Here is a 24059-nt window from a genome sequence, read left to right as displayed (position 1 = left end):
TCCTAATCTGCCGGTCAACCCTATGAGAGCTAATAGTCAACAACTATTTTAAAATAATAACGATAACATATCTTTATAGGCGGTGGAAAACATTGAGTATTCTTCAAACATTTCTCTTATTACGTTATATAGCTGTAGTAGGAAAAATTCGTGCGATGTACGAAAGAAATAAAAACGTTCTTCAAAGGATATTAATCCTCACTGTACTCTGTTTTTTTCCATCTGTCCACCCGCCTGTGGTGTTTCCGTATGGTAACACTGCGTCCAGGGCTTTAGATAGTTACATTCAGCTTACATTCAACAATAATAATAATATCCTATTTCGAATATTAACGGTGTACTTCGCATACAGTAAATTATTAAAACACTTTTCAGTTGCAAATGTACACCTAGATATTCTTTTATTTACCTAAAACTTACACATAGCATAACTATTTAAAGCCCTGGACCCAGTGTTACCATACAAAAACACCACAGGCGGATGGACAGATGGAAAAAACAGAGTATAGTGAGGACGCATCTCTCTCTCTCTCTCCCGAGCTGTAGTTTATAGGTTGTGTCGTATCATTTTTAGGCCAGTAACGGAAAACTCGAAAAACATCATGCACATGTTTCATTGTCTGGGCCTAAATCCTTTGTTGATTGCAGCTTCCGGGAACACCGAAATGTAGTCAAATACGAATTTATTTAAAGTTTTGTGAGGAAGAACGAGGTGCCCTCATGTTAGAGTTTGTTTGTGTCTGTGTGTGAGAGAGAGAAGTAGACTATATGGGTAATCGTTCCAGCTTCATGTTATTATTATTATTATTATTATTATTATTATTATTATTATTATTATTATTACAAAGATAGAGAAATGGGGTAAGACCCATATCTACGGGTAAGACAATATAGAAAAACGAGGCCTTTTCAGGTAGAATATCAGATTTCTTGAACTACTAGGCTCAAAGGCTTAAAAGACGCCAATAAGCTGCAAAGACAAAGAATAGGTCATTTTGCTGTTCCATAATATCCTAGAGACCAGGTGAGAATATGGAGCCAGGAAAAGGCTGCCGATGACTTACTTCGCAGGTAGACCTATTAGGCCTATAACTCAACAACAACCCCCCCCCCGCCCCCCACCCCCCCCCCCCCCACAGTTCCATCCTACCCATAGGAGTCCATCACTTTTCTTACTATGTGGGCCGTTTCTAGGATGACACTCTTCTGCATGAGTCCTGGAGCTACTTCAGCCTCTAGTTTTTCTAGGTTCCTTTTCAGGAATAATAATAATAATAATAATAATAATAATAATAATAATAATAATATTATTATTATTATTATTATTATTATTATTATTATTATTATTCCTGAAAAGGAACCTAGAAAAAACTAGAGGCTAAGTAGCTCCAGGACTCATGCGAGAGTTGTGATCCTAGAAACGGCCCACATAGTAAGAAAAGTGATGGACTGCTAAAGGAGGCAGGATGCAACCCGGAAGCATATTTCCCAAGTCTGGAAGAGTTTAGGGATGGGGAAAATTAGGACCAATCAGAGCGCGTGGAGCTGATCCATGACGTCACAAGCCCCGCCTTTTAGCTCCCTCACTCCTCAGTCCTATATCCATTACTGCCGCCAGTCACGATGCCGAAGAAATACTTTCTTCTCAATTTCACAGTTTACGGCTTGTATGGCATATACATTTTAGTCAGATATATCTAAAGATAATGCAACACTAATTTAACAACAATATATTCTTCAAATGAGATACACCGTGAAATATATTATGCGTTATTGGCTTCTCCCTCTTGGTAAACAATATTTTCACATTGCGAATTTCTAAATTATATACATGAAAATGCATGTTAAAAGCCATTTATAAAGAGTTGCGATAACTCGTGGGATGAATCAAACAATATATAAGATGGTAAAAATGATGGTATCTGACCTGTTTGTAGGGGAAGATAGAGAGGAGTAGGCTTATACTACGGATTTCTATGGACATTTGCTATTTCGTAGTAATGCACATTACTGCACATTGTATAAAAGCAATATACTGATCATTACTAGGCCATGAACAGGAATCAGACTGATATAGTCCCTACTATTTACAGGGACAGTATCAGCTTCATTCATTAAATTATTTCAAGAGCTAATATACCCTTAAGGAAGGAAACCTACGGTATTGTTGTTTTGGTGATCTACGTTAGCCTACTGTAACCAAATATAGTTACATGACAAACTCTTCCTGTCAGTAGCTAATCTGGATACGGTTGTTTTTCAAGGGGTACTTGATAAGCTGTAGTAAATAATTGCCTTTTTGAGGTGGTTTCCGTTTTCATAAAACCTTCCAGATGTTCTTACCTGATTGGTCCTTGTCATTCATTGTGTATGAGTATATATAAAAAGTTTTTATAGACACATTTTTGCTTTTGATGTTTACTTTTCATACATTGTGTACAAACAAATAAAAAGTGATAATATAATTCAGTATTGAATATTTTTAGCAAGCCCTTACGTGATTTTTGCTTAAAAATCATTGTGTACAAAGAAAACAGTGATTATTTAATTGATTTAATATTTTTAGCAAATCTTTCGTTCTTTTCATTCATTGTGTGCGATCAAAATGAGTATTTCATTAGCATGTAATACTATTAGCAATTATAGGAGTACAGATTACTACCTATTTACGGAGTCACAGTAGACTTTTTACTAAGCTGAACTAGAGCAGAATTGATGCATAAATTTATTAGAATTGCGATATGCTTTAAAGTAATTATGAATGACACTTTTTTCCAACTCTTTTAACAGAAAATTTTATGCAAATATTCAACATGTATTACTGAAAGCCAGGGATAACGGTAGTATATGAATATACTACTATTTTTTCATACAAGTCTCACTCAATGGCCAAATGTATACCTTAAATTAAGTGCATAGATTTTTTTTTTACATATAAATTTGTGGCATTATGCCAAGCACTGGGGCACTTAAAGCCATTCAACGCTGAAACGGAAATTGACAGTAAAAGGTTTGAAAGGTGTCACAGGAGGAAAACCTCAATGCAGTTGCACTATGAAGCAACTGTTAGGAGAATGTGGACAGTAAGATGGAAGAAAGAGAATATGAGCGGAGGTAACAGTAAAATGAATGAAAGTAGTTGCAGCTAGGCGCCGAAGTGACGCTGCAAAGAACCTTAAGTAATACCTACATTGCACTGAATGAGGTGTACTGACGGCACTATCCTCCTACGGGATGCATAAATTTGTCATCAAAACTGTGTCCTCCATATTTCTTTTAAGCATAAGGCAAGGCAGTTATTATTTTAGTGCTGTACATAATACCTTTTTATAGCCTGAAACAACGGGCAGTAACGCCTGAAATACGTTCCATGCTTTTAAAATTATCACTTTCAAAGTCCAAGATTCCTGATGGGAGTAGAAGTGCCGCAAAGTTCTTGGCCTCCTGGCTGTAGTCTGTAGTGCTAATTACAGGTTATATACCATCATTTTTACCATACCATCAATTTTACCATCTTGTATATTGTTTGATTCATCCCATGTGTTATCGCAACTCTTTCTAAATGGTATTAAACAGGCACTATCAAGTATATAATTTAGCAACTCGCGATGAAAACATCATTTATGCACTAAATATCAACTTTGCGAGCAGGAATTAAGAGGCACTGAGCACTATTACCATGAGGGAGAAGCCAATAACGCTTACTATATTTCACGGTGTATCTCATTTGAAGAATATATTGTTTGTTGAATAAGTGTTGCATTATATTTAGATATATCTGACTAAAATGTATGGTTCATACAAGCCGTAAATTGTGAAATGGGGAGCGTAGCTAAAAAACAAGACCGAGGTGTGGCTAAAAGGCGTGGCTTGTGACATCATGGATCAGCTCCACGTGCTGTGATTGGTCCTAATTTTCCCCATCCCTAAACTCTTCCAGACTTGGGAAATATGCAACCCGGAACCCCACACTATAAATACCACCCAGTCGAATTGGAGGACTGTGATAGAGCAAAAAAAAAAAGAATATATATATATACTATATATATATATATATATATCTATATATATATATATTATATATATATATTAATAATAGATAATTTAAAATAAAAATAATAATAATGAGGATATAATAAAGACCCTTGTCTGTTGCGCAAATCTTGATAAATTGTTAAAAACATGCTCTGATCCTAAAGCATTAAGAGGACTATCGCCCACATCGTCACATTGATTGAGTCTAGTTTCAGTCCCTCTGATGGGGAATAGCGAAGTCTTCTTAAAGCTTAAAGATTTCAGGTGTAATGTAGATTTACACAGAAGGAAAGGATTTTGTTTTAGTCTCATCCTTAATTAAAGAGAGCGATTGGTCTTCATAGTCTCCAATAATAAGGAGAATGTAACGTGATTTTTCACATTCACATGATTTTAGTTAGGTGTTCTTTGTTTTGTATTTAAAGGCACGGGGTGTGTTATCCATTAAATCTATTCTTGTTTGGAACCATCCTCTGTCTATCTTAGTTATATTCTACAATTATTTCTTTCTCATTTCCCATTTCTGCGTAATGTAGGAAAATATTTCCGGGATAAACGGCTCATTTCTGGATTAGATCTAAACGAACTGGTTCAAGATTCATTTGTGGGTAAGATTCAGCAAATACTCAAATATGCTGCTTAATGTATTGGCACGATTAGTCGCGAGAGGAGATTGTATCAGTTATCCTGTTTCTCTTTTGTTTCGACCCTTCTTGTTCCATTGATATTTTCTCATAACCTTAGCGTGTTGCAGTCTAGGTATTGTACTTTGGAACTAGAGTTAGATAATGAGATATTACAACCCCCACCATAAGATTATACGTAGTGTAGATGAGAAGTGGTAACTCTTCTCTCTTTTGCAAGTTTTTTTTTCCTAACTGGGATATACATGATTGTGTTTTAACATTCATGTAAGAAACTTGTGAGAACATTCCATTTTTCTAATAATTGAACAGATGGTTTGTCAAAGATTTTTACTTTTCTGCGTCTGTTGCCTCTTGTTGTCAAGGGTGTTATGATAGAGATAAGATATTCACTTTGAGAAAAGTAGTCAATTGGGCTAAAGTATGAAAACTGAAATGCACGGAATTTAATATAAGTCGAATTATGAATTACGTAGCACTATTTTCGTGGAGCCAATTTTTTTTCTTTAAAGAATAATGTTAATGAATGCGAAATGCAATAAGATCTTTGTACTTTACTAACTTAATTATATTATACCATGAATAATTTTATGCCAGTGTAGCCCAGTGAAATCATGCGAATTGCTAGGCACTGATCAACAGTATTAGTATGATGCAAAATATTCTAGACACAGAGGGACTCTACTAACGAGGATATAATGTAGATGTAGTCTGGTTTCATTTTTATATTTGTAGCCTGCAACTTATATTATATGAATTTCGTCCGTCCTCCCATTAAATGGCAGAATGTTGGGCATTTAAAATTAATGTTTTTTTTCTAGGCCTTTTCATATATTGGCAACCCTCTTCCAGAATGGTTCGTTTAATAGCGTGAACCATCGAACACTTGGAAATGGCAGATTCCTAACAATTTTAAGTCTTGATTCAGTATTTCCTGCTTCTAATTAAATAATAAAATAAATTGGGTATATAAGAGGAATGTTTCTCAGCCTTTTTATACATTAGTATCCCTCTTCTTGAATGGTTCGTGTGATAGCGTCCTTGAGCTATCGGATTCGGACACTTGGAAACAGCTGATTTCTTTCACAAACAAACCCGTCTGTTCGTCCCATAGACAGTAACGTAGTAGTTGGTCCGCAGCAGTCGCTACCTTGAATTCTGCCAGGCTGCCTCCTTTCCACTTGTTTTCAGCATTAATCCGAAATGTCATTCTATGGAAAAGGTGTTACCAGCATTAACAGACTATGCAAATTATTCAAGACTGGCTTAATAAGGCCTTGTCGTTTCCTTTCGACGACTGTTTCGTCTAAAGGAAAACTGGATTTGTCTGGGGTCTTCCCCCCGATGCCGACTCCGTTCGATCAGGATGAATCCATCGCTTATGACAAGTTGGAGAAAAACATCGCCCTTTGGGACAAGGTACCATTCCGAGGTGAGTTGAAACTTGTGGTTGGTAATTCTATACAATAGCTCCGCCACAAATAATGTTGATAATATTTTTTTTCTGATGAATTACCTAGTGCTTTATCTAAAGCGGACCCTTTTTTTTTTTGTGAGGAGGAACAGTATTTTTACCCTATTGTTAACCTTTCCAATCTTGGGGGACCCCCAGTAGGAAACCGGGGTTTTTGGGCGGGGAATGAATTAAAGAATCCGTTTTAACATCTACGAATAATGGCACATGTAGAATTAGCAATAAACAAGACCACCAGCTAACCTAAACAAACCACCTAACCTCACCATGTAGCCGTATCCTTACCTAGCAGGGAGGGCTTCCCCCCCCCTTACACAGCCAGCCTATTACTAAATACTATAAGACAGCTTAAAAACCCTTTGTGTACTTACTTAGGTTGGAGGGTAAAGGTGATCTGCCATCTTTAAGAATGCATGGAGCCTATGATCCAATAGGGTAAAAAACCGCATGGTACAGGGGTGGACCATGTACGATCAATGTGTACAACCCCAAGAAAAGTACATTATAACGCGTCCCGACACCGGAGTAGAGGTCTTTAGCTCCGTTTCTCACCAACAACAAGTCGCGTCTGATGCCCATCTCTGATGTCAGGACGCGTTATAATGTACTTTTTTTGGGGTTGTACACATTGATCGTACATGGTCCACCCCTGTACCATGCGGTTTTTTACCCTAGTACCTAGGTAGTATCACATATAGTAGCTATAATTAGGGTATACCTAGCTAGTATTTCCATTTTCCTTCATTTTCATCATAGCGGAGAGTGACCCTATGGGTTCCAGCGCTTGGTTTTATCCCAACATCACATAGCTACCTAATTAGCTATACTAGGTATCACCATTCCACATAGCAATTCTTGAATCTCCTTGAACTGTAATCACAATAGGCTAGCTAGTAGTAATGGTAAAATGGTTTGTCGAACTAGGATATCATCCAGTACCGTACTTCACCTTTGGCCCTGCCAAATTCGAGTTGAGAATGTTAGCATGAATAAGATTCCTTTGGCTAATCTACATTAAGCAATTCTTGGGTCTTGAATGAATCCTGTCCTAGCCCAGGTGGGTGTAGTCTAGCCTAGTCCAGGTTCCACTTGATTATCCAGTTCAGTCTTGACTAGTTTACTCATCTCCCTTTGGCTGTGAAGTTTGTTTCCGATGTGTTTTTTTTTTTTTTTTTTTTTTTTTTTTTTTTTTTTTTTTTTTTTTTTTTTTTTTTTTTTTTTTTTTTTTTTTTTTTTTTTTTTTTTTTATTTTGAAATGAAAAATCTGTCTTTCTAAACCATTTAAATTTTTTTGTTTGTTTTAACGTCCTCTTAAACAACCCCCCCTCCCAACCTCCCCCCCCCCACCCCCCCAACAAGCCATCACTCTGGGGCACCTTGATGGAAACCGTAGTTTTGAAGGTCACTTTTGTTAAGTTAGGTCACAATCTTATTTTGATTTACTGTTCTGTATGTTAGCTTAGGTGGGGTCCAGTGTGATCCTCCCTCCCTACAGTCAGGTAAAAACCTGATGCGTAAGATTAAGTAAGGTTAAACCCCTCCTTGTAGTTCACTGTTTGTTTTCACCCAAAAATCCTTTTTTTTTTTTTTTTTTTTTTTTTTTTTTTTTTTTTTTTTTTTCCCACAGTGTTCTCAGTTAGTACAGGATATAATGGGGTGGGGGATGAATCCAATATCTCTAAAAATGAGGTACCAAATGAAATGAACATCAGAAACATTAAAAGACAGGAAGATCATATTTTCATCTGTGGAATGAAATTTGCTTTAAATTAAAAATTTTATGCTTATTGATAGGTTTGATTAGGATTTTATGGGAAATTTAGCTTTCCATATCTTTTAGGTGTTTTGAACATATCTGACTATAACAACAACTGTCATAGGTTACTTAATAGTATCTGCAGTTCTCATCCCAGAACTCCCATTTCTCTTTGACTGATAGCTGGGAAATGGAGGTTATCCAAAGAGTGAGTAGTAATTTTCAAAAGTTCTGAAAGTCATATTTATTCAAAATGCATCAAAAACTATTAAGAAATAAAATTTTGCCTCCAAATTGTTCTTTAGCATGAAAATCTTTGTGCAATTACATCTTGTGGCACATGAGTGTATCTGTTAGCATATAGCATAGTCCTTTACAGTCCTTTTCATTCAGGCCTTCCTGTATGTCTTGTATTTGTTGTAACTCTTATCCTGTTCTAATCTAGCCTATACTAGCTTGAAATGTTGAGTCAGCTGCATGCTAACCTGGGTTAAGGGGCTGAAACTTTACTCAAAGTTTCTATAAGTTTTAGAAGTTCTGAGGCAGAATGTCTAAAGTGAGCAAAGAACTCTGGCTGTTTCAAGAGTGTTTGAATTGATGTAATCTAGGACAGGAGTATTTGGAGAAGAGGGTAATTTAGTTAGGAACAAGTTAAATAGGACCCCAAAATCATAGAGGTGTGCAACTGCATATGAAGTTTTATGAGGCCATTACTATATCCTTTTTGGTTGCCCTAATGATTTTTAATAGGGTACACAACCGACTGGACTAGCCGAACCACTGACTACCGCGTTTGAGGCCACCCTCTGAAAAAGTACTTTTAACACGTCCTGACACCGGAGATGGTCACCAGTCATGAGTTGTTGGTGGTGAGAGGAGGAGCTTGAGACCTCTACTCTCCTTTCGAAATAAGTATTTTCTCCAAAGTTAGAAGTTAAAGGCCATATTTTAAGATTAAACTGAGGGTAATGAAAAGTCTGGCCCTACGCAGTGCGCACTACCTCCATGACGCTTTCGAAATTTTTACTTACAACTCTGAATACTATTTAGAAGATTGACGCCATCTCGATGTTTGCGGAGTCGCTTGTGTCAACAAACTTTTCGTTTCCTGTGCTAAATCTGCACACCACTTGCACCCATAGACGCTGGGGCACTTTCATCACAACAATCTTAAACAGACTTCCAACCACTACTTTTTTTAAGGAAACTACGATTTTTGGTAGAAGAAGCGTGCATTAGATAATTATTTAAATAGTTAAACGGCAGTATAAGGTCATGAATTGCATAAATATTTTTACATATTAATGATTATTAATTTGAAAATATTCGTTGTTGAAAAAGTGACCAAGATTCCTGTCTCAAATATCAACAGTTTTGCTTGTGAACGGTACCTACAGCGTTCTTCACGTTCTTCAATTGTTTATCAGTGTTGCCAGTTGGTATGTGTTTACCCTCCAAACTGGGTATAGGACTTACACAAAACTGGGGAAATAAGTGAAATTAACATATCTGTTTGTAGTATATATACATATTACAGCAATTATATCATTACTGCATTACTATGACAACTAAAATTCATGGAAACAGTTTGTAAATGCATCGGCGTATTGTGAAGCTCCACTAGATTGGCAACGGTGAGTCATTTTGCCGTCGTCTGCTCATATGTACTTCAGAAATATCTGTAATTTTTCGGGGTCAATTTGGTTGCAAAAAAGGGAAAATAGACATGAATTAAATAAACATTTTGATGTAACAAAGTAAAGTTAAACTAAATAATGAGTAAAGTAAACAATTAAGGGAATAAAGCTTTGCACCTCATAAACCGTGTATTAGTGTGCTGCCCGTAACTGTGTTTGTGGAGTGAGTGCTTAGGAACCAGGAACCACAACATGGTTAAAGTGCAATTTGGAGTGAATTAAGACCAAAATGTGTATAATTACAATCAAATAAGCACTGTGGAGTTTCAGCTGTGATGGCAGTGAGGATAAAACCACCGATTACAAGGTAAAAATGAATTTCAGTTCAAACCATAACCCTGTAAATAAGAAGTTTCATACTTTCACTAATATAGGCAAAAAATGTTGTTTTATTGTGCTGATTACAACTGCAATCTTGAGTAAGATCAATAAACGTAACATATATAGGCTAACATTGTTCAAATGAGTGCTGGGAAGGCTGGGAAAGATGGTGGCTTGGCTGTTGTTACGAACGGCACGTCATGCGGGTGGGTGTTGCATTTCAAAACTGCCTTGAAAACATATTTTACTTAGACCTTACATGCTTATTTTAGTTCGTATGGTGCTTTCACATATCACATTATGTTGACGAAACTTCAATCTTTTGAATGGTATGCTTAAAGATGTAATTGTATTCTTGTTTCACCAATTAAATATTGAGTGAATAAGGCTGAGCGACGCAATGACGATGGCTCCACTGCGCTGTTTCCCCCTATAGACTCAAGTTTAAACGTAAAACTGTAGTGTCACTTTATTTAACCTCAAAACTTTAGTCACTCTTTATTTAACTTCCAAGTCTAAAGTTTTATTTACTAATGCAAATAGCCTCAGTGCCCAAACACAATCGTTTATAGTAACTGGTAGATTTTCAGTTTGTTCTTGTCAGTCATCTTCATCCCATTGACCTAGAAATTAGAGAAGCTTATTGTAGGTTTGCTCCCTCAGATGAAAACTAAGCCTTTCTATAAGGTGGTGTCTCCTCCTAGGTCATGCAGTAGTGTGTATGAATTAGAGGATTTGTGGCATTGTGCTTGAGGTTCTTAGGAGTCTGGGTTCAGTGCTCATTACTATTATCATTAAGTTTACATTTTTGGTACTTTAAAAGGTGCCACACATTCGATTCCCCATTTTTGGTGTTTGATCTATAGTACAAGAGCCGCATTTATACTTTCAATTTAAAAACCTTCAAATATTGATTAGTTTGCATTCTTGGAGTCTTATTTCTTCCGTCAGATCAGCATCATAACCCTGGAATATGCGTTGTAAACCTGGAAATAATTTTTGATGAATATAATTGAAAAGTGTCATAATCCGAACCCATCATAAGTTGGGGACTGCCTGTACTTATGAGTGTAATTGTGGGGTTTTATGCCAGTTCTGCTTTTAGATCTTTGTACTTTATTTTCTGGATGTCTTCATCTTGCTGTCCAACCACCCAAACTCCCTCTTCGCAGTCTTAAATGCTGAATGACATAGTGCCCCTTGCTTGGATCAATTTCCTAAATTGCTTCAAATAAAAGATGCATGAATTATACCAATAGTTGTAGAGGTATCTCCTTCCGAGCTTTTAGCTAGGCTTATTTTATTAAAACTATGACCAATTTGGGATGAATACTGGATAAATGTCATAGGAAGTCTGTCCCATTATACTATGTATATTGCACTTACAGACCTTGTAAATAGAAATTGTTGATTTGATTAGAAGAGGCTTGATTATCTTCCCAAATTTTTAGACGCTGGAGAATGAATCCATAAGGGTATGAAGGCTAGTTTATCAGATGTGGAAAGTTGGAGTAGTTAGTTTTAAATTGGCACAAATTTAGGATGTTTGCTGTCACATACCTTGCATAGCATATTTTCATGCTTGTTAGATCGAGCACTAGTAATGAGCATGGAGCCTTATTTGTATTTTGGAATGGAGGGCATGTTTAATATCATAAGGCTCTAGGTCATTTAATGCTAGACTTCCTATTTTGCTGATGAAACTACTATTGCCTTCCAAAGGCACCATAGCAATTATGAGGCAAGGGTGAGTCGATTAAAAATGATGGAATGCTGAGAGATGGCTCACTAGTGCACGCCAACTCAGAGAAGATAGCATCAGCTTGAGGAACATGGTATGTATACATTTATAACAAAGGAATTAATTTGAAGGTTCTGAATAGGCCAGGTTCTTGTTCCATGTGTTGAATATCCACTTAAGAAAAAACACTATAAGCTATAGTGAGAGAATGGGTTACAGTTGAATTCTAAAGAAAAATTTCACTGCGCAAGTTTTAATTCCCAAGAAAAAAGTTTGAGAAATGAGACCATGGTTAGTCTAATTAGAAACCCTCTTAATGCTACAGTACGTACACCAATTCAAAGGGTAAAATGATTGAGGAGAGAGTCTAAGGAGAGAAAAGTTATTGGAGGCTGAGTTGTTGGTGAAGGGAAATGAAGGTGAAATATATTAGGCAGTATAATTTGTTGCATACCATGAGCAGTTGTGATTACTTTAGTTATTAGTCTTTAGCTGCTTTTGCCTGAACTGCAGGTCTAGATCTTCATCTGCATCTGTCCCTTTTTTCCATTAGTATTTTCTGGGTCTTGCAGATCTTTTGCTGCTACTACTACTACTACTACTACTACTACTACTACTACTACTACTACTACTACTACTACTACTACTACTACTTTCAAAACGGTTCTGTTCATCAGTTCAAACCATCTGAGTCTGAAAATTATTTTTTTAGTTTATGAAAATTATTTTTTTCAGCCCCCTGATACCACATCTCTTCCCAGTTCCTCATTCATGTTACTTCAGTTTTTGCTGCATACTTGGCATGAATCATAGCATTGAATGGGAACACATCAAAATTTCCTCCTCTACTGTATTTTTGTAGGTGCCCTTGTTTGCATACATAAAAACAAACAAACCGCAATTTTGTTTTTCAAGTTTTATTTTCAAAACATTTCAGGTAATGCTACAATGAAACAAAGCCTGTTGATTGAGCATTGTAATTCATGGCTTGAAGTCCCAGAGAAAGGCAATCTAACTAAATTTGGTAATTTTGAGGTAGTATTGCATGTTTGTCAGTTGTAATGAAAGTATGTAGTGTGCTTAATTCTCAATAGGCTGGTGAAAGATATTACAGTAATAAGTTTAGAAATGCTGGTTTCAGGAAAGAAGGCCTAGAAGTTTCACAGATTAGGTACGGATATTTGTCGACAAATTGTGCAACAGTACTATGTGGAATTTAATATTTAATGGCTTTTCTTGAGAATGAGAAAGCACTTGGCTGTCCACAGACCAATGTCATGGAAGGTCTCACTTGGATGAAATAGCATTACGTAGATGTAGAAATGATTAATGAGGCATAAGTAGGTAATGAAGACTGTTTGCACAAATGGATGAAACAACATTATATTTGGAAATTATTCATTGGGCTTAATCTGTCAAATGGTTTTGGACAGAGGTATCCAGTACTGGTTCTCTTGGGGGTGCATTTAGTGAAAATCTAAAATGGGCAAATGAAACAGTGGTTAGGCTGAATAAGATTTGGGAATAAAATGAAAATTGAAATTGCATTAAGAAAATAAGGTAAATAAATCAATTTTGGTTGCTAGTGCTATACACACATGAATCATGTTTTGACAATTAAACTACATATAAAAAGTTTAATTTTTTGTTTAAGAATAAGTTAAGAGTAGGGTTAAAGGTAAAATTTATAACATAAGAAGAACTACTGAAACTCTTTATGTAGGCAAGATGGCTTGACATCTCATTTGTACAAATGCAGGGGAGAAAAGTATTTGATGGTGTCAGAGCACCTATGGGCACCAGAAGAGCATAGAGACCCAGACTTATTTGGATAGGTACTACTGTGACATGGGAGGCTAGAGATGAGTGAAGATTTATGGACAATAAAGCTCAGGAAAGACAAGTGGCAGAATTTCACAGATACCCTTTGCGTCATGTGGTGTTTGAGACAGTTGTGGTGGTAAAGGTGCAAAATGAAGCACCCAGTTTTAAAATTTAAGATTTGTAAGATTACTCTAAGTTTGAATCATCAGGAATAAGACTATTTTAAAAGTTAATGTCACAATGACAGACAACCTCAAGTAAAATCAAACTCATGTTGTAGGTACCTGATTGTCCATAGTCAAGAGGCATAATTTTTATGTATTGTTAAAGCAAATTATGTACAGTGGTCCCCCGTAATCGCGGGGATGTGTACCAGACCCCCTGCAAGTAGTTAGAACCCACAAATAGTTGGAACCCTTTATAAAAATGCTTAAAACAGCCTATTTTGTTAGTTGAAACTCAAGAAAAAACCACTTAAAATGTTTATACCTGGCTTCTTTAATAGTTTTATCACAGAAAGTGTTTTATGGTGAAATTGATAAAAAAAAAGAACAGGAATTTGTGGATATTTCTCAGGAAAATACCGTGAATATCCCGCAAATGTTCCAGTGAGAAGTCCGCAAATCTGGAGAAGGTGAATACGGGGCGTCCACTTTATTTATATTTTTTCGTACAATGAAGTTGGAAAATGTCTGTATGAGGTAGTGTAGTATCATCTTTATATACTTTACAGGTTTGGTGGTTCAAGGGAGTAATGGAGAATATGTCTACCTGAGCACTGAAGAAAGAGTGGAGCTGGTAAAGCGAGTAAGAGAATTTCTTCCCTCCGCTTCTGATAAATTGCTGCTTGCAGGGTCAGGATGTGAATGCAAGTATTAATTTTCAAAACATGAAATATCACAACTACATCGTATTCTATGGTACTCGTGATTAATTCAAGCACTGTATGTATCAGGAGAGTTTTGCATGTTTTCAAGTTTTGTACATAGGAATTTTAATTTTATCAAAAGTACTGTAGTCTATTTCGGTAGTTTAGTTGAAGACAATATCTCATCATAAAGTACTCCTAGACTTTTGTCAAAAACATAAACTTTAAATGCTATTATACTCTTGTAATTTGCTTATGTCAGATGCAACCTATTTACCAGTATAGATTACAAGATACAATTCATACTTTCAAGTATATATATATGTACTTTATGTGAAGTTGTAAAGCAAAAATGTCTCAAGATTTTTTTTTTTTTTTTTTTTTTGCTATTTCAGCTACTAAAGCAACTATTCAAATGAGTGAAAGGATGGCTGCTGTTGGTGCAGATGCTGTCATGGTTGTTACTCCCAGTTACTATAAACCAGGAATGAAGGTAGGCTATCTGGGATAAATAATGAGTACTTTTATCACCTGATAATTTCTCAAGTATAAAATTTTTATATTATTATTGTATTAATTTTAGATGACTATATGGTGTATACATATTTATTTTTTAAATGTTGAAATGCATTTTTTTTTTTATAGGACAAGGCTTTACATTCTCATTTCACGGCAGTTGCTGATAGAAGTCCAGTACCTGTCATCCTGTACAGCGTACCAGCATTTACAGGTACAGTAATTGATAAATTACACATTCTAGAATTCAGGGTATACTTTTATTTGTGGCATATAATCATAAACAAGGCAACTTGTTTTAAAATTTACTGGTTTGGCAAGGGCTGATATGTTTAGCATATTGAACACACACAGTGGTTTTGTACATACTTACCTGGCAGATATATACTTAGCTTAGGTCTCTGACGTCACGACAGAAAATTCAAAACTCGCGGCACACGCTACAGGTAGGTCAGGTGATCTACCTTACCTGCCGCTGGGAGGCGGGTGTAAGAACCAGTCCCCCTTTCCTGTCAGATTATTTTCTGTCGCCGGCTGGACAACACCTGTTGTTCAGTCCTTACGATAGTTAAAATTCGTTCTCGTTGCCGACGATTTGGATTTTGGTGAAGTACCCTTTGTTGTTGGCTTGGCATACGCTTTTTGGACTGTTTTTTGGATTTTTCTTTTGGATTTCTCTTACATATCTATAATCATGGATGATTCTGAAGTTAAGAAACCTAGTTTATTTAGGGTTTGTTCAGAGAAGGAATGTAAAGTTAGGCTTCCTAAAGCTGCATTAGATCCTCACTCGGTATGTGAGTCGTGTAGAGGGAATGAATGCTCTTTTATTAACCTTGCAAAGAGTGTGAGAATTTGGATGAGGATGGTTGGAAGGCTCTCTCTTCTTATGTGAGAAAGTTAGAGAAAGATAGGGTGCGCAAGGCTTCTTCAAAGAGTTCTAGTAGATCGAGGGTGAGTGAAGTTGACGCTGAGAATCCTGTAGTAGAAGTAGTTCCTTCTCCAGTTTCAGCCCCTGCGCCCAGCTTTGAAACCGAAGATTCGTTTTCGGAAGTGCTTCTGGAGAGCCTCGATCAGGAGTAAGGAGAGCCTCGCTCGCTCTCGACAAGGTAAGAGTGATGATAGTGCAAGTGATCAGCGGTGGTTTTTCTTCCAGTAGGCGCTCGCCTAGTAGGCGCTCTCCGAACAGGCGCTCTCCAAGGATTAGCTCTCCTCCGGGCAGTAGAGCTTCTAGACGTCATTCTTCGGAAGAATTTGTTGCTGATTCGGAGGAAGATTTGCCCAAGGATGCTTCGGTTTCTTCGTATAAGAGACTTACAGACCTCCTCTTGCAAGATTTTGGGGAGTCTCTTTCGGCCGTTGCTCCTCCGTCTCCTCCGTCCTTATTTTCAACGACCAATACGGCTAAGAAGTCTTCGGTCGTTAAGATGAAGCCTACAGTGGTCTATGAAGAAGGCTATGAAGAACTTTGACGACTGGTTGCTTTCAAAAGAAGAGAAGGGCAAGACAGTTTTTTCTTTTCCCCCGTCCAAGCTGACGGGTAAGATGGGGTTCTGGTACGAGTCAGGAGAGCCCTTGGGTCTAACTCTTCCCTCTTCTGCAGACTCGGACTTCTCTTCGTTGGTCGATTCCGCACGTCGCTCGGCGCTGAATTCTGCGAAGACGACGTGGGGTATGAGCGAGTTGGATCACCTTCTAAAGGGAATGTTCCGAGTCTTAGAAGTTTTTAACTTTCTTGACTGGACCCTGGGAGTGTTGGCTAAGAGGACTCAAGAGCAAGACACTCTTTCGCCTGAAGACCTCCACGCAGTTCTGTCTTGCATGGACAAGGCAGTGAGAGACGGTTCCGGGGAAATTGCTTCACTTTTTGGTGCAGGAGTGGTAAAGAAGAGGGCCGTTTTCTGCTCTTTTCTTACCAAGGCGGTTTCTCACGCACAGAGAGCTTCCTTGCTGTATTCGCAACTTTCCCCGCAACTCTTCCCCAAGAAGACTATTAACGATATCTCCAGCTCGTTATCAGCAAAAGCGACGCAGGATATGCTAGCTCGCTCGGCTAGAATTCCGAAACCTTCGTTTCAGCAGAAGACGAAGAAAGAGGCTTCAAAGTAGGCAAGAACCCTTTCGAGCCTCCGAGGACCTTCGTCTCGCTCTTCTTCCTCAGAGGTTCGAGACCACCTAGAAGAGGAAGGACCTTCTCCGGTCTATTAGGGCCAAGAAATAGTTCGGGTGTCCTCCAGACAACTGTGGGTGCCAGACTTCTGAACTTTGCAGATGTCTGGGCACGAAAGGGGGCGGACAACTGGTCCCTCGCGATCATCAAGAAGGGATACCTCATTCCCTTTATTTCGAGACCACCCTTGACCACCACTCAAGGGCACTGGTGGCCAAATACAAAGACCCACTGATGAATCAAGCCCTCGCTCTAGCGGTAGAGCTGATGTTAGAGAAAGAGGCAATAGAGATGGTTCAGGACCCTCTTTCAGCGGGGTTCTACAACCGTTTGTTCCTAGTTCCCAAGAACTCAGGAGGATGGAGACCGGTTCTGGACGTAAGCGCCCTGAATGTCTTTGTGAAGAAGAGGAAGTTCGCTATGGAGACGACGTCATCAGTCTTAGCAAGCTCTTCGTCCCGGGGACTGGATGGTGTCACTGGACCTTCAGGACGCTTACTTCCAGTGCCGATCCATCCTTCTTCTCGCAAATATCTCAGATTCATGTGGGGAGAGAACGTTTTTCAGTTCAGGGCCCTATGCTTCGGCCTTTCCACGGCCCCCCAAGTATTCACAGGACTGATGAAGAACGTTGCCCAGTGGCTTCATCTCGAGGGAGTGAGGATTTCCCTCTACTTGGACGATTGGCTTATCAGGGCCAAATCCAAGGAGAAATGTCTGGAGGACTTACGAGTGACGTTGGATCTAGCAGCTTCTCTGGGTTTGCTAGTGAATTTCGAGAAGTCACAGACTAAATCCCCAGTCAAGAGCGTATCTATCTGGGGATTCCTGATGGCTTCTCAGGTTTTTTCGGGCGTATCCGTCCCCAGAGAGGATAAACCCGAGGTTTGGAGAAGGTAGCAATCTTTCTAGAGAAAGATGTATGCACAGCGAGGGAGTGGATGAGTCGTTGGGGACACTCTCCTCTCTGGAGCAATTCGTTTCTCTAGGAAGGTTGCACCTCAGACCCCTACAGTTCTTCCTGACGAGGAACTGGGATCGGAAATATCAAGGTCTGGACTTTGCGTTCAAGATTTCGCAAGAGATAAAGGAGGATCTACGTTGGTGGCTAGACCCTCTATTGTTCAAGGAAGGTCTTTCCTTGCAGTTCGGAACCCCAACCAACCTAGTATTGTATGCAGACGCTTCGACAAAGGTTGGGGAGCTACTCTCGGGTCGAGAGAAGTGTCAGGCACCTGGATGGGGGATCAGGTGTCCTGGCACATCAACAAGAAGGAGCTAACAGCGATTTGGTTAGCTCTCAAGACCTTCGAACCCCTCGTAAAAGGGAAATATGTTCAGATAACTAACTCCGACAACACTACAGCCCTAGCCCTGGCTTACATTCGAAAACAGGGGGGGACTCACTCTCTCCCTGTACGAGACAGCGAGATCGCTCCTCTTGTGGTCAGAGGAAAGGAACATAAGGCTTCTCACCAGGTTCGTACAGGGAGAAAGAAATGTCAGAGCGGATCTGCTAAGCAGAAGGAATCAAGTCCTTCCCTCAGAGTGGACTCTGCACGCGGAACGTATGCCAGGAGCTGTGGAGGACGTGGGGCAGGCCCCACCCCATCTCGATATTTTTGCGACCTCCAAGAATGCGCGGATAGATCTATACTGCTCCCCTATTGCAGAACCCAAGAGCAGTGGCAAATAGATGCATTCCTGATGGATTGGAGGAATCTGGATCTTTACGCGTTCCCGCCTTTCAAGATTATAGGGGAAACGTTAAGGAAATTCGCAGCGTCAGAGGGAACAAGGATGACGTTGATAGCTCCGTTCTGGCCCGCCCACGACTGGTTCACAGAGGTACTGGAATGGCTGGTGGATAGTCCCAAGATCCCTACCTCTAAGAGTCGATCTGCTCAAACAGCCCCTCTTCGACAGGTTTCACAAAACCTCCCCGCTCTCAGTCTGACTGGATTCAGACTATCAAGAGGTCTCGTCAGAGCTCAAGGGCTTTTCGGCAAAGTCTGCAAGGGCTATTGCCAATGCACGTAGACCTTCCACATCTAGAGTCTACCAGTCGAAGTGGGATGTTTTTCGACGCTGGTGCAGGACTCATAAAGTTTCCTCCTCCAGTACCTCTGTGACGCAGATTGCAGATTTCCTTATCTTCCTGAGGGAAAAATGCGGGTTGGTTGTCTCCACCATCAAGGGATACAGGAGCATGCTTTCCTCTGTTTTTCGTCATAGAGGATTAAACATATCTGAGGACAAGGGACCTCCCAATGATTTAATTAATCAGATCGTTTGAAACGGTTAAAAGAACCTCCTCCTTAGTGCCTAGCTGGAATCTTGATGTCGTGCTGCTCTTCCTGAGGTCCTCAAGGTTCGAACCTCCCCATGCTGCTTCGTTCAGAGACCTTTCGATGAAGACTATTTTTCTCTGTGCGTTAGCGTCAGCTAAGAGGGTCAGCGAGCTTCAGGCTCTAGAAGGTGAGGTAGGTTTCCAAGGAGGCTCCGCGGTTTGCTCTTTTCTTCCGGCTTTTTCCTAGCCAAGAATGAAAACCCTTCTTCGCCGTGGCCCAGGAGCTTCGAAATCAAAAGCTTATCCTCCTTAGTCGGGACAGAAGAGGAGAGATCTCTTTGCCCGGTGAGAAGCCAAATGAATTATTATCTTCAGAGGAAGAAAAGACTTGCCGCTAATGAGAGCAATCTCTGGTGCTCTGTAAGGGACCCCAGTAGGCCCTTATCTAAAAATGCACTCTCATTCTTTATCAGGAATATTATTAGAGAAGCACACACTTCTTGCAATCAGCAACAGTTTAACCTTCTGAAAGTCAAGGCGCACGAAGTACGGGCCATCGCGACGTCTTTGGCTTTCAAGAAGAATTTGTCATTACAAAACCTTATGAAGGCCACTTTTTGGAGGTGTGAATCAGTCTTCTCTAATCACTACCTAAGGGACGTATCGATTACGTATGATAAGTGTTTTGGGCTAGGCCCTTAGTATCGGCGGATTCAGTGCTGGGGCAGGGAGCTGAAACACATCCTTTTTAATCCTTTTTCCCTGTTAGTTTTAAGTTTGAGTTTTTTGGTTGTACGAAGGAGGTTGCAGGAGGCAGCTCCTTCTTTCGTATACTAATGTTAGTATTTGGTTAGGTGATCGGTTGTGCTTGAGGCTCCTTGCAATTGGTAAGTGATAGGCTCTGGCATGTAGCGGTTGATCCCCATTGACCAGATCCTGCTTGGATTCTGCCAAGTAAGTGGACTCAGTTCCCATTGGTAGACCCAAAGAGTTCTTCAGCCATAGGTTCACGCCCTCGCTGAGACTCTTTAGGCAACGCGAGACTAATAGACAGTAACTATCAAGTCTTCTGCCTAAATCAGGTAAGAACCAGAGGTTTATATTATGTATTCCTTTAACATGTGTTGTCCCCACTTTCTAAGTAAGTATGTGTCTCTTTCCCTCCACCAAGGGTGTCAATCAGCTAAGTATATATCTGGCAGGGAAGTTCATGTACAAAAATGATATTGTTAGGATACAATAAAGTTTTGTACATACTTTACCTGGCAGATATATACGATTGATGGCCCGCCCAGCCTCCCCTCAGGAGACAGGTGGAAGAAAATAACCTGACAGGAAAGGGGGACTGGTTCTTACACCCGCCTCCCAGCGGCGGGCGTAAGGTAGATCACCTGACCTACCTGTAGCGTGTGCCGCGAGTTTTGAATTTTCTGTCGTGACGTCAGAGACCTAAGCTAAGTATATATCTGCAGGTAAGTATGTACAAAACTTTATTGTATCCTAACAATATCATTTTCCCCGCATTCACAGGGGATGTGTACCAGACCCCCCCCCCCCCCCCCCCCCCCCCCCCCCCCCCCCCCCCCCCCCCCCCCCCGCCCCCCCCCCCCCCCCCCCCCCCCCCCCCCCGCAAAATAGTTAGAAGCTGCAAATAGTTGGAATCCCTATAAAAACGCTGAAAACAGCCTATTTTGTTAGTTAAAACTCAAGAAAAACCCACTAAAAATTTGTATACTTGGTTTTTTAAATAGTTTTATCACAAAAAAAGTGTATTTTATGATGAAATAGATTTTTAAAAAACCAGGAATTTCTGGATATTTCGCATAGAAAAATACCACAAATAGGTGAATTTTCCCCGATTGAGGGGAAGTGTTCCAGAGAGAAATCCACGAATTCGTGAGTCCGCAAATCCGGAGAACGCAAGTACGGGGGTTCCAATGACTTGTACTTAGGTGCGAAAAGCTTATCTAATAAGAGAATTAGAAGCAAATTTAGAGGGGTGTTGGCACATTCTGATAGCAGACTGTTGCTATGCCGTATTCATATTGCATTAAAAGGTGTTTAACAATAAATATAAGCAGTAATGCTCATATACAGTGTCTGGTGAAAAGAGCAGAATAAAAATATATAAAGCTTGTAGTAAAATATTGTCAGTATTCTTTGTGAAAAAGAGACTAAGAGAGAAAGATTTGTGTGTTGTTTGTGCACAGGAGTCACAGTAGGATTTTAAGGCATAAGATGTAGTGATTACAATGATTCATAACAAAAGAGGAAAGATTACAATTGAATATATGTACTCAACTTAAGAGGAAATATTACAGTTAAATAGCATACATAAAAGAGGAAAGAAAGAGTGGGAACAGATGTTCACTTGATTGGGATATATGTTTGTTTTGCTACTATTTCCTGTTACTTAACAGATTTCATTACAACTACTATCCGACTTACAACCTGCTCGACATACGACCACTCGTACTTACAACCTTACTTCAGACAGTTGACCATTGAGTTACTTGGCACTGCGCCATCTCATGAGAACTCTCATCACTCAGGCATGAGAACTCTCATCACTCAGGCAGCATCAGTTTGAGTTACCCTGCCCTATCTGCAGCATCATTTGGTATTAACTGTACTGTAGACTGAATTGCAAACCAATTTACGTAAGTATCGACTTCTGACATGCATGCAAGAACCTAACCCCATTGTAATTCAATGCCTGATTGTACGTAATATATACTATTACATAAATGATTAAAATGGTAAAAAGATTGAAATAATGATTGTACATTACATTACAGTAGTAAGTAGGCACTTTTATATAGCAAAGGTTTGATAGTATACCCCACCCAGTATGTTGGCCACTTTCTAAGGTTCGACTTACATCCATTCTGACTTACAACCAGTGGGTCGGAACCAAACTTGGTTGTAAGTAGGATAGTACCTGTATTCAGAGGCATAACCCCCGAACTGTCCTGTCTGTTAAGTTGAGGATTCGGTGTATTAGCTCTGCAGGTGATAGTAAATGAAAGTAAGTAAATTTAGACAATGCATGTGTTCGTGAGGTAAATGTATGGCAGACTACTTATTGTGGCAGAAATTAATTATAGGAACAGGTATTGAATGGTAAAGTTAGAAAATAGACCTGGATATGAGGAGTTTCATGGAGGCTATGCAATTTGAGTAAGGAATGAAGATGGGGAATAAGTACTGGTAATGGCACAGTTTTGGATTAGCCTGTATGAACACCAGATTTTAAAGGCAGATCATTTAGTGACATATATGAGTGGTGAAATACAGAGCAGATAGATTACCTTATGGTTTGGATGGAAGGCATAAGTAGTGTTTTAACTGTAAGGTAATTCTTGATAAGGCATGTGTGAAACTCCAGAGCTTGCTGGTGATGGATATTAAGGTGAGATATAGAAAGCCCCAGAAGAGGTTGAGGAGATCAAGAATTAAAATAAGGAATCGTAAAGGACAGTGAGCATTGCATGAGCAATGAAAAAGATAGACATTGCAAGGGAATCAGTTGGAGAGGAGGGAGCTGGTTGAGTAGATAATAAATATTATTTACTGTAATGTGAAAAAAGTGTAAAAGATGCAAAGGAAACAGTTGGGCAAATGTACAGCAATCGGTTGTCAAAAGGAGAAAATTGGTGTGGAATAGAAAGGTACAAGATTCACTTGGGCAAAAGTCTAGGCTGTCTAGGTTTGGAAAGTAAGATGGGCAAGGGCCAAGGATTTATGTAGAGAAGAGGAGAGAGAGTAAGAGATTATATTGAACTACAGAGGAGATTAATGAATTAAGAACAAAGGTAGTTGAAAAGGATATTTGCATAAAATCAAATGCAAGGAAAAGCAGACAAGATCTTGGATCAGTTAGGTGTCATCAGAGATAGAGAAGGAAATATCTTGCTTAAGGATGATGACATAAAATGAAGATGGTCAGCTTATTTTAAACATCTTTAAAGCAGAAAATGAGATTTGGGGCAGATTGGGACAGTGGATGGGCTGGAAGTGAAGATGAAATCTATAGAAGTAAAAAAGGATAAAGGTAAAATTAAGATTGGCAAAGCACCATGCCCATCGTAGATGCAAATTTAGAATATTGAAGGTATTTGGTATACAGAGGGGAAAAGAATAGATACGTACTATTAAAGGCAGTCAAGGAGGAGGAAGTACATGTAATGCCAAATGACTGAGGAGAAAGTCTAATTGGTAAATGTTTGAACAGATATTGAGTATAGTATAGAATTATGAAGGAAAGACACTAAAAGAACGTTTGTTGTGTGTGTATTAGAAACAATACTCGATGAGAGGTTTTGAGGTAGTTTGTTGATTGGTCAACAATAATATAGTTTAATTAGAGGGAGAGGTGTAGTTGATGCTGTCTTCAGAATAAGGTAGGTACAGGAAAAGATAATGGAAGGTTAGATTAGGTTGGTTGAAATGATAGAACAAAGACAGCAGTAATAGCAGCTTGTGGCAAAACGAAACTTTGAAACAAAGTTGCTTTATGTCAAGAATTGGCACTTAGCACGATTTTGTTCATATTGGTTATTGCTGTATTGATTGAAGGGATTAATGAAAATCCTTAATAATGTGATTAAGGCAGAGAGACATGCAAAGAAGAGTAAGATAGTGGTAGGAATCTTGGAATGGGATGCTATGAGGTAGAGTACCCAGCAAACAAGGAGGAGTCATGTTATTAAACAAGGTAGGC

The 24059-nt window shown here is 39.1% G+C and overlaps 1 protein-coding gene across 2 annotated transcripts in view; it reads left to right on the top strand.

The window, feature by feature from the left end:
- The window catches only part of LOC135202576 (4-hydroxy-2-oxoglutarate aldolase, mitochondrial-like), a 221626-nt gene that overhangs the window by 179157 nt on the left and 18410 nt on the right, over window positions 1-24059 (top strand). The window contains exons 1-4 of one of the 2 annotated variants that reach the window (XM_064232077.1): window positions 5768-6111; window positions 14226-14360; window positions 14756-14853; window positions 15006-15090. In XM_064232077.1, the coding sequence (XP_064088147.1) occupies window positions 5883-6111; window positions 14226-14360; window positions 14756-14853; window positions 15006-15090 (547 nt within the window). In that variant the 5' untranslated portion in view covers window positions 5768-5882. Of the gene's footprint in view, window positions 1-5767; window positions 6112-14225; window positions 14361-14755; window positions 14854-15005; window positions 15091-24059 lie in introns of those variants that run through there. The other variant, XM_064232078.1, reaches the window with a different exon arrangement.

The sequence above is a fragment of the Macrobrachium nipponense genome, chromosome 30 (assembly GCF_015104395.2).
Source record: "Macrobrachium nipponense isolate FS-2020 chromosome 30, ASM1510439v2, whole genome shotgun sequence".
NCBI lineage: Eukaryota > Metazoa > Arthropoda > Malacostraca > Decapoda > Palaemonidae > Macrobrachium > Macrobrachium nipponense.
Note: the sequence above shows the minus strand (reverse complement) of the source record. Positions and strands in the feature narration are given on the sequence as shown.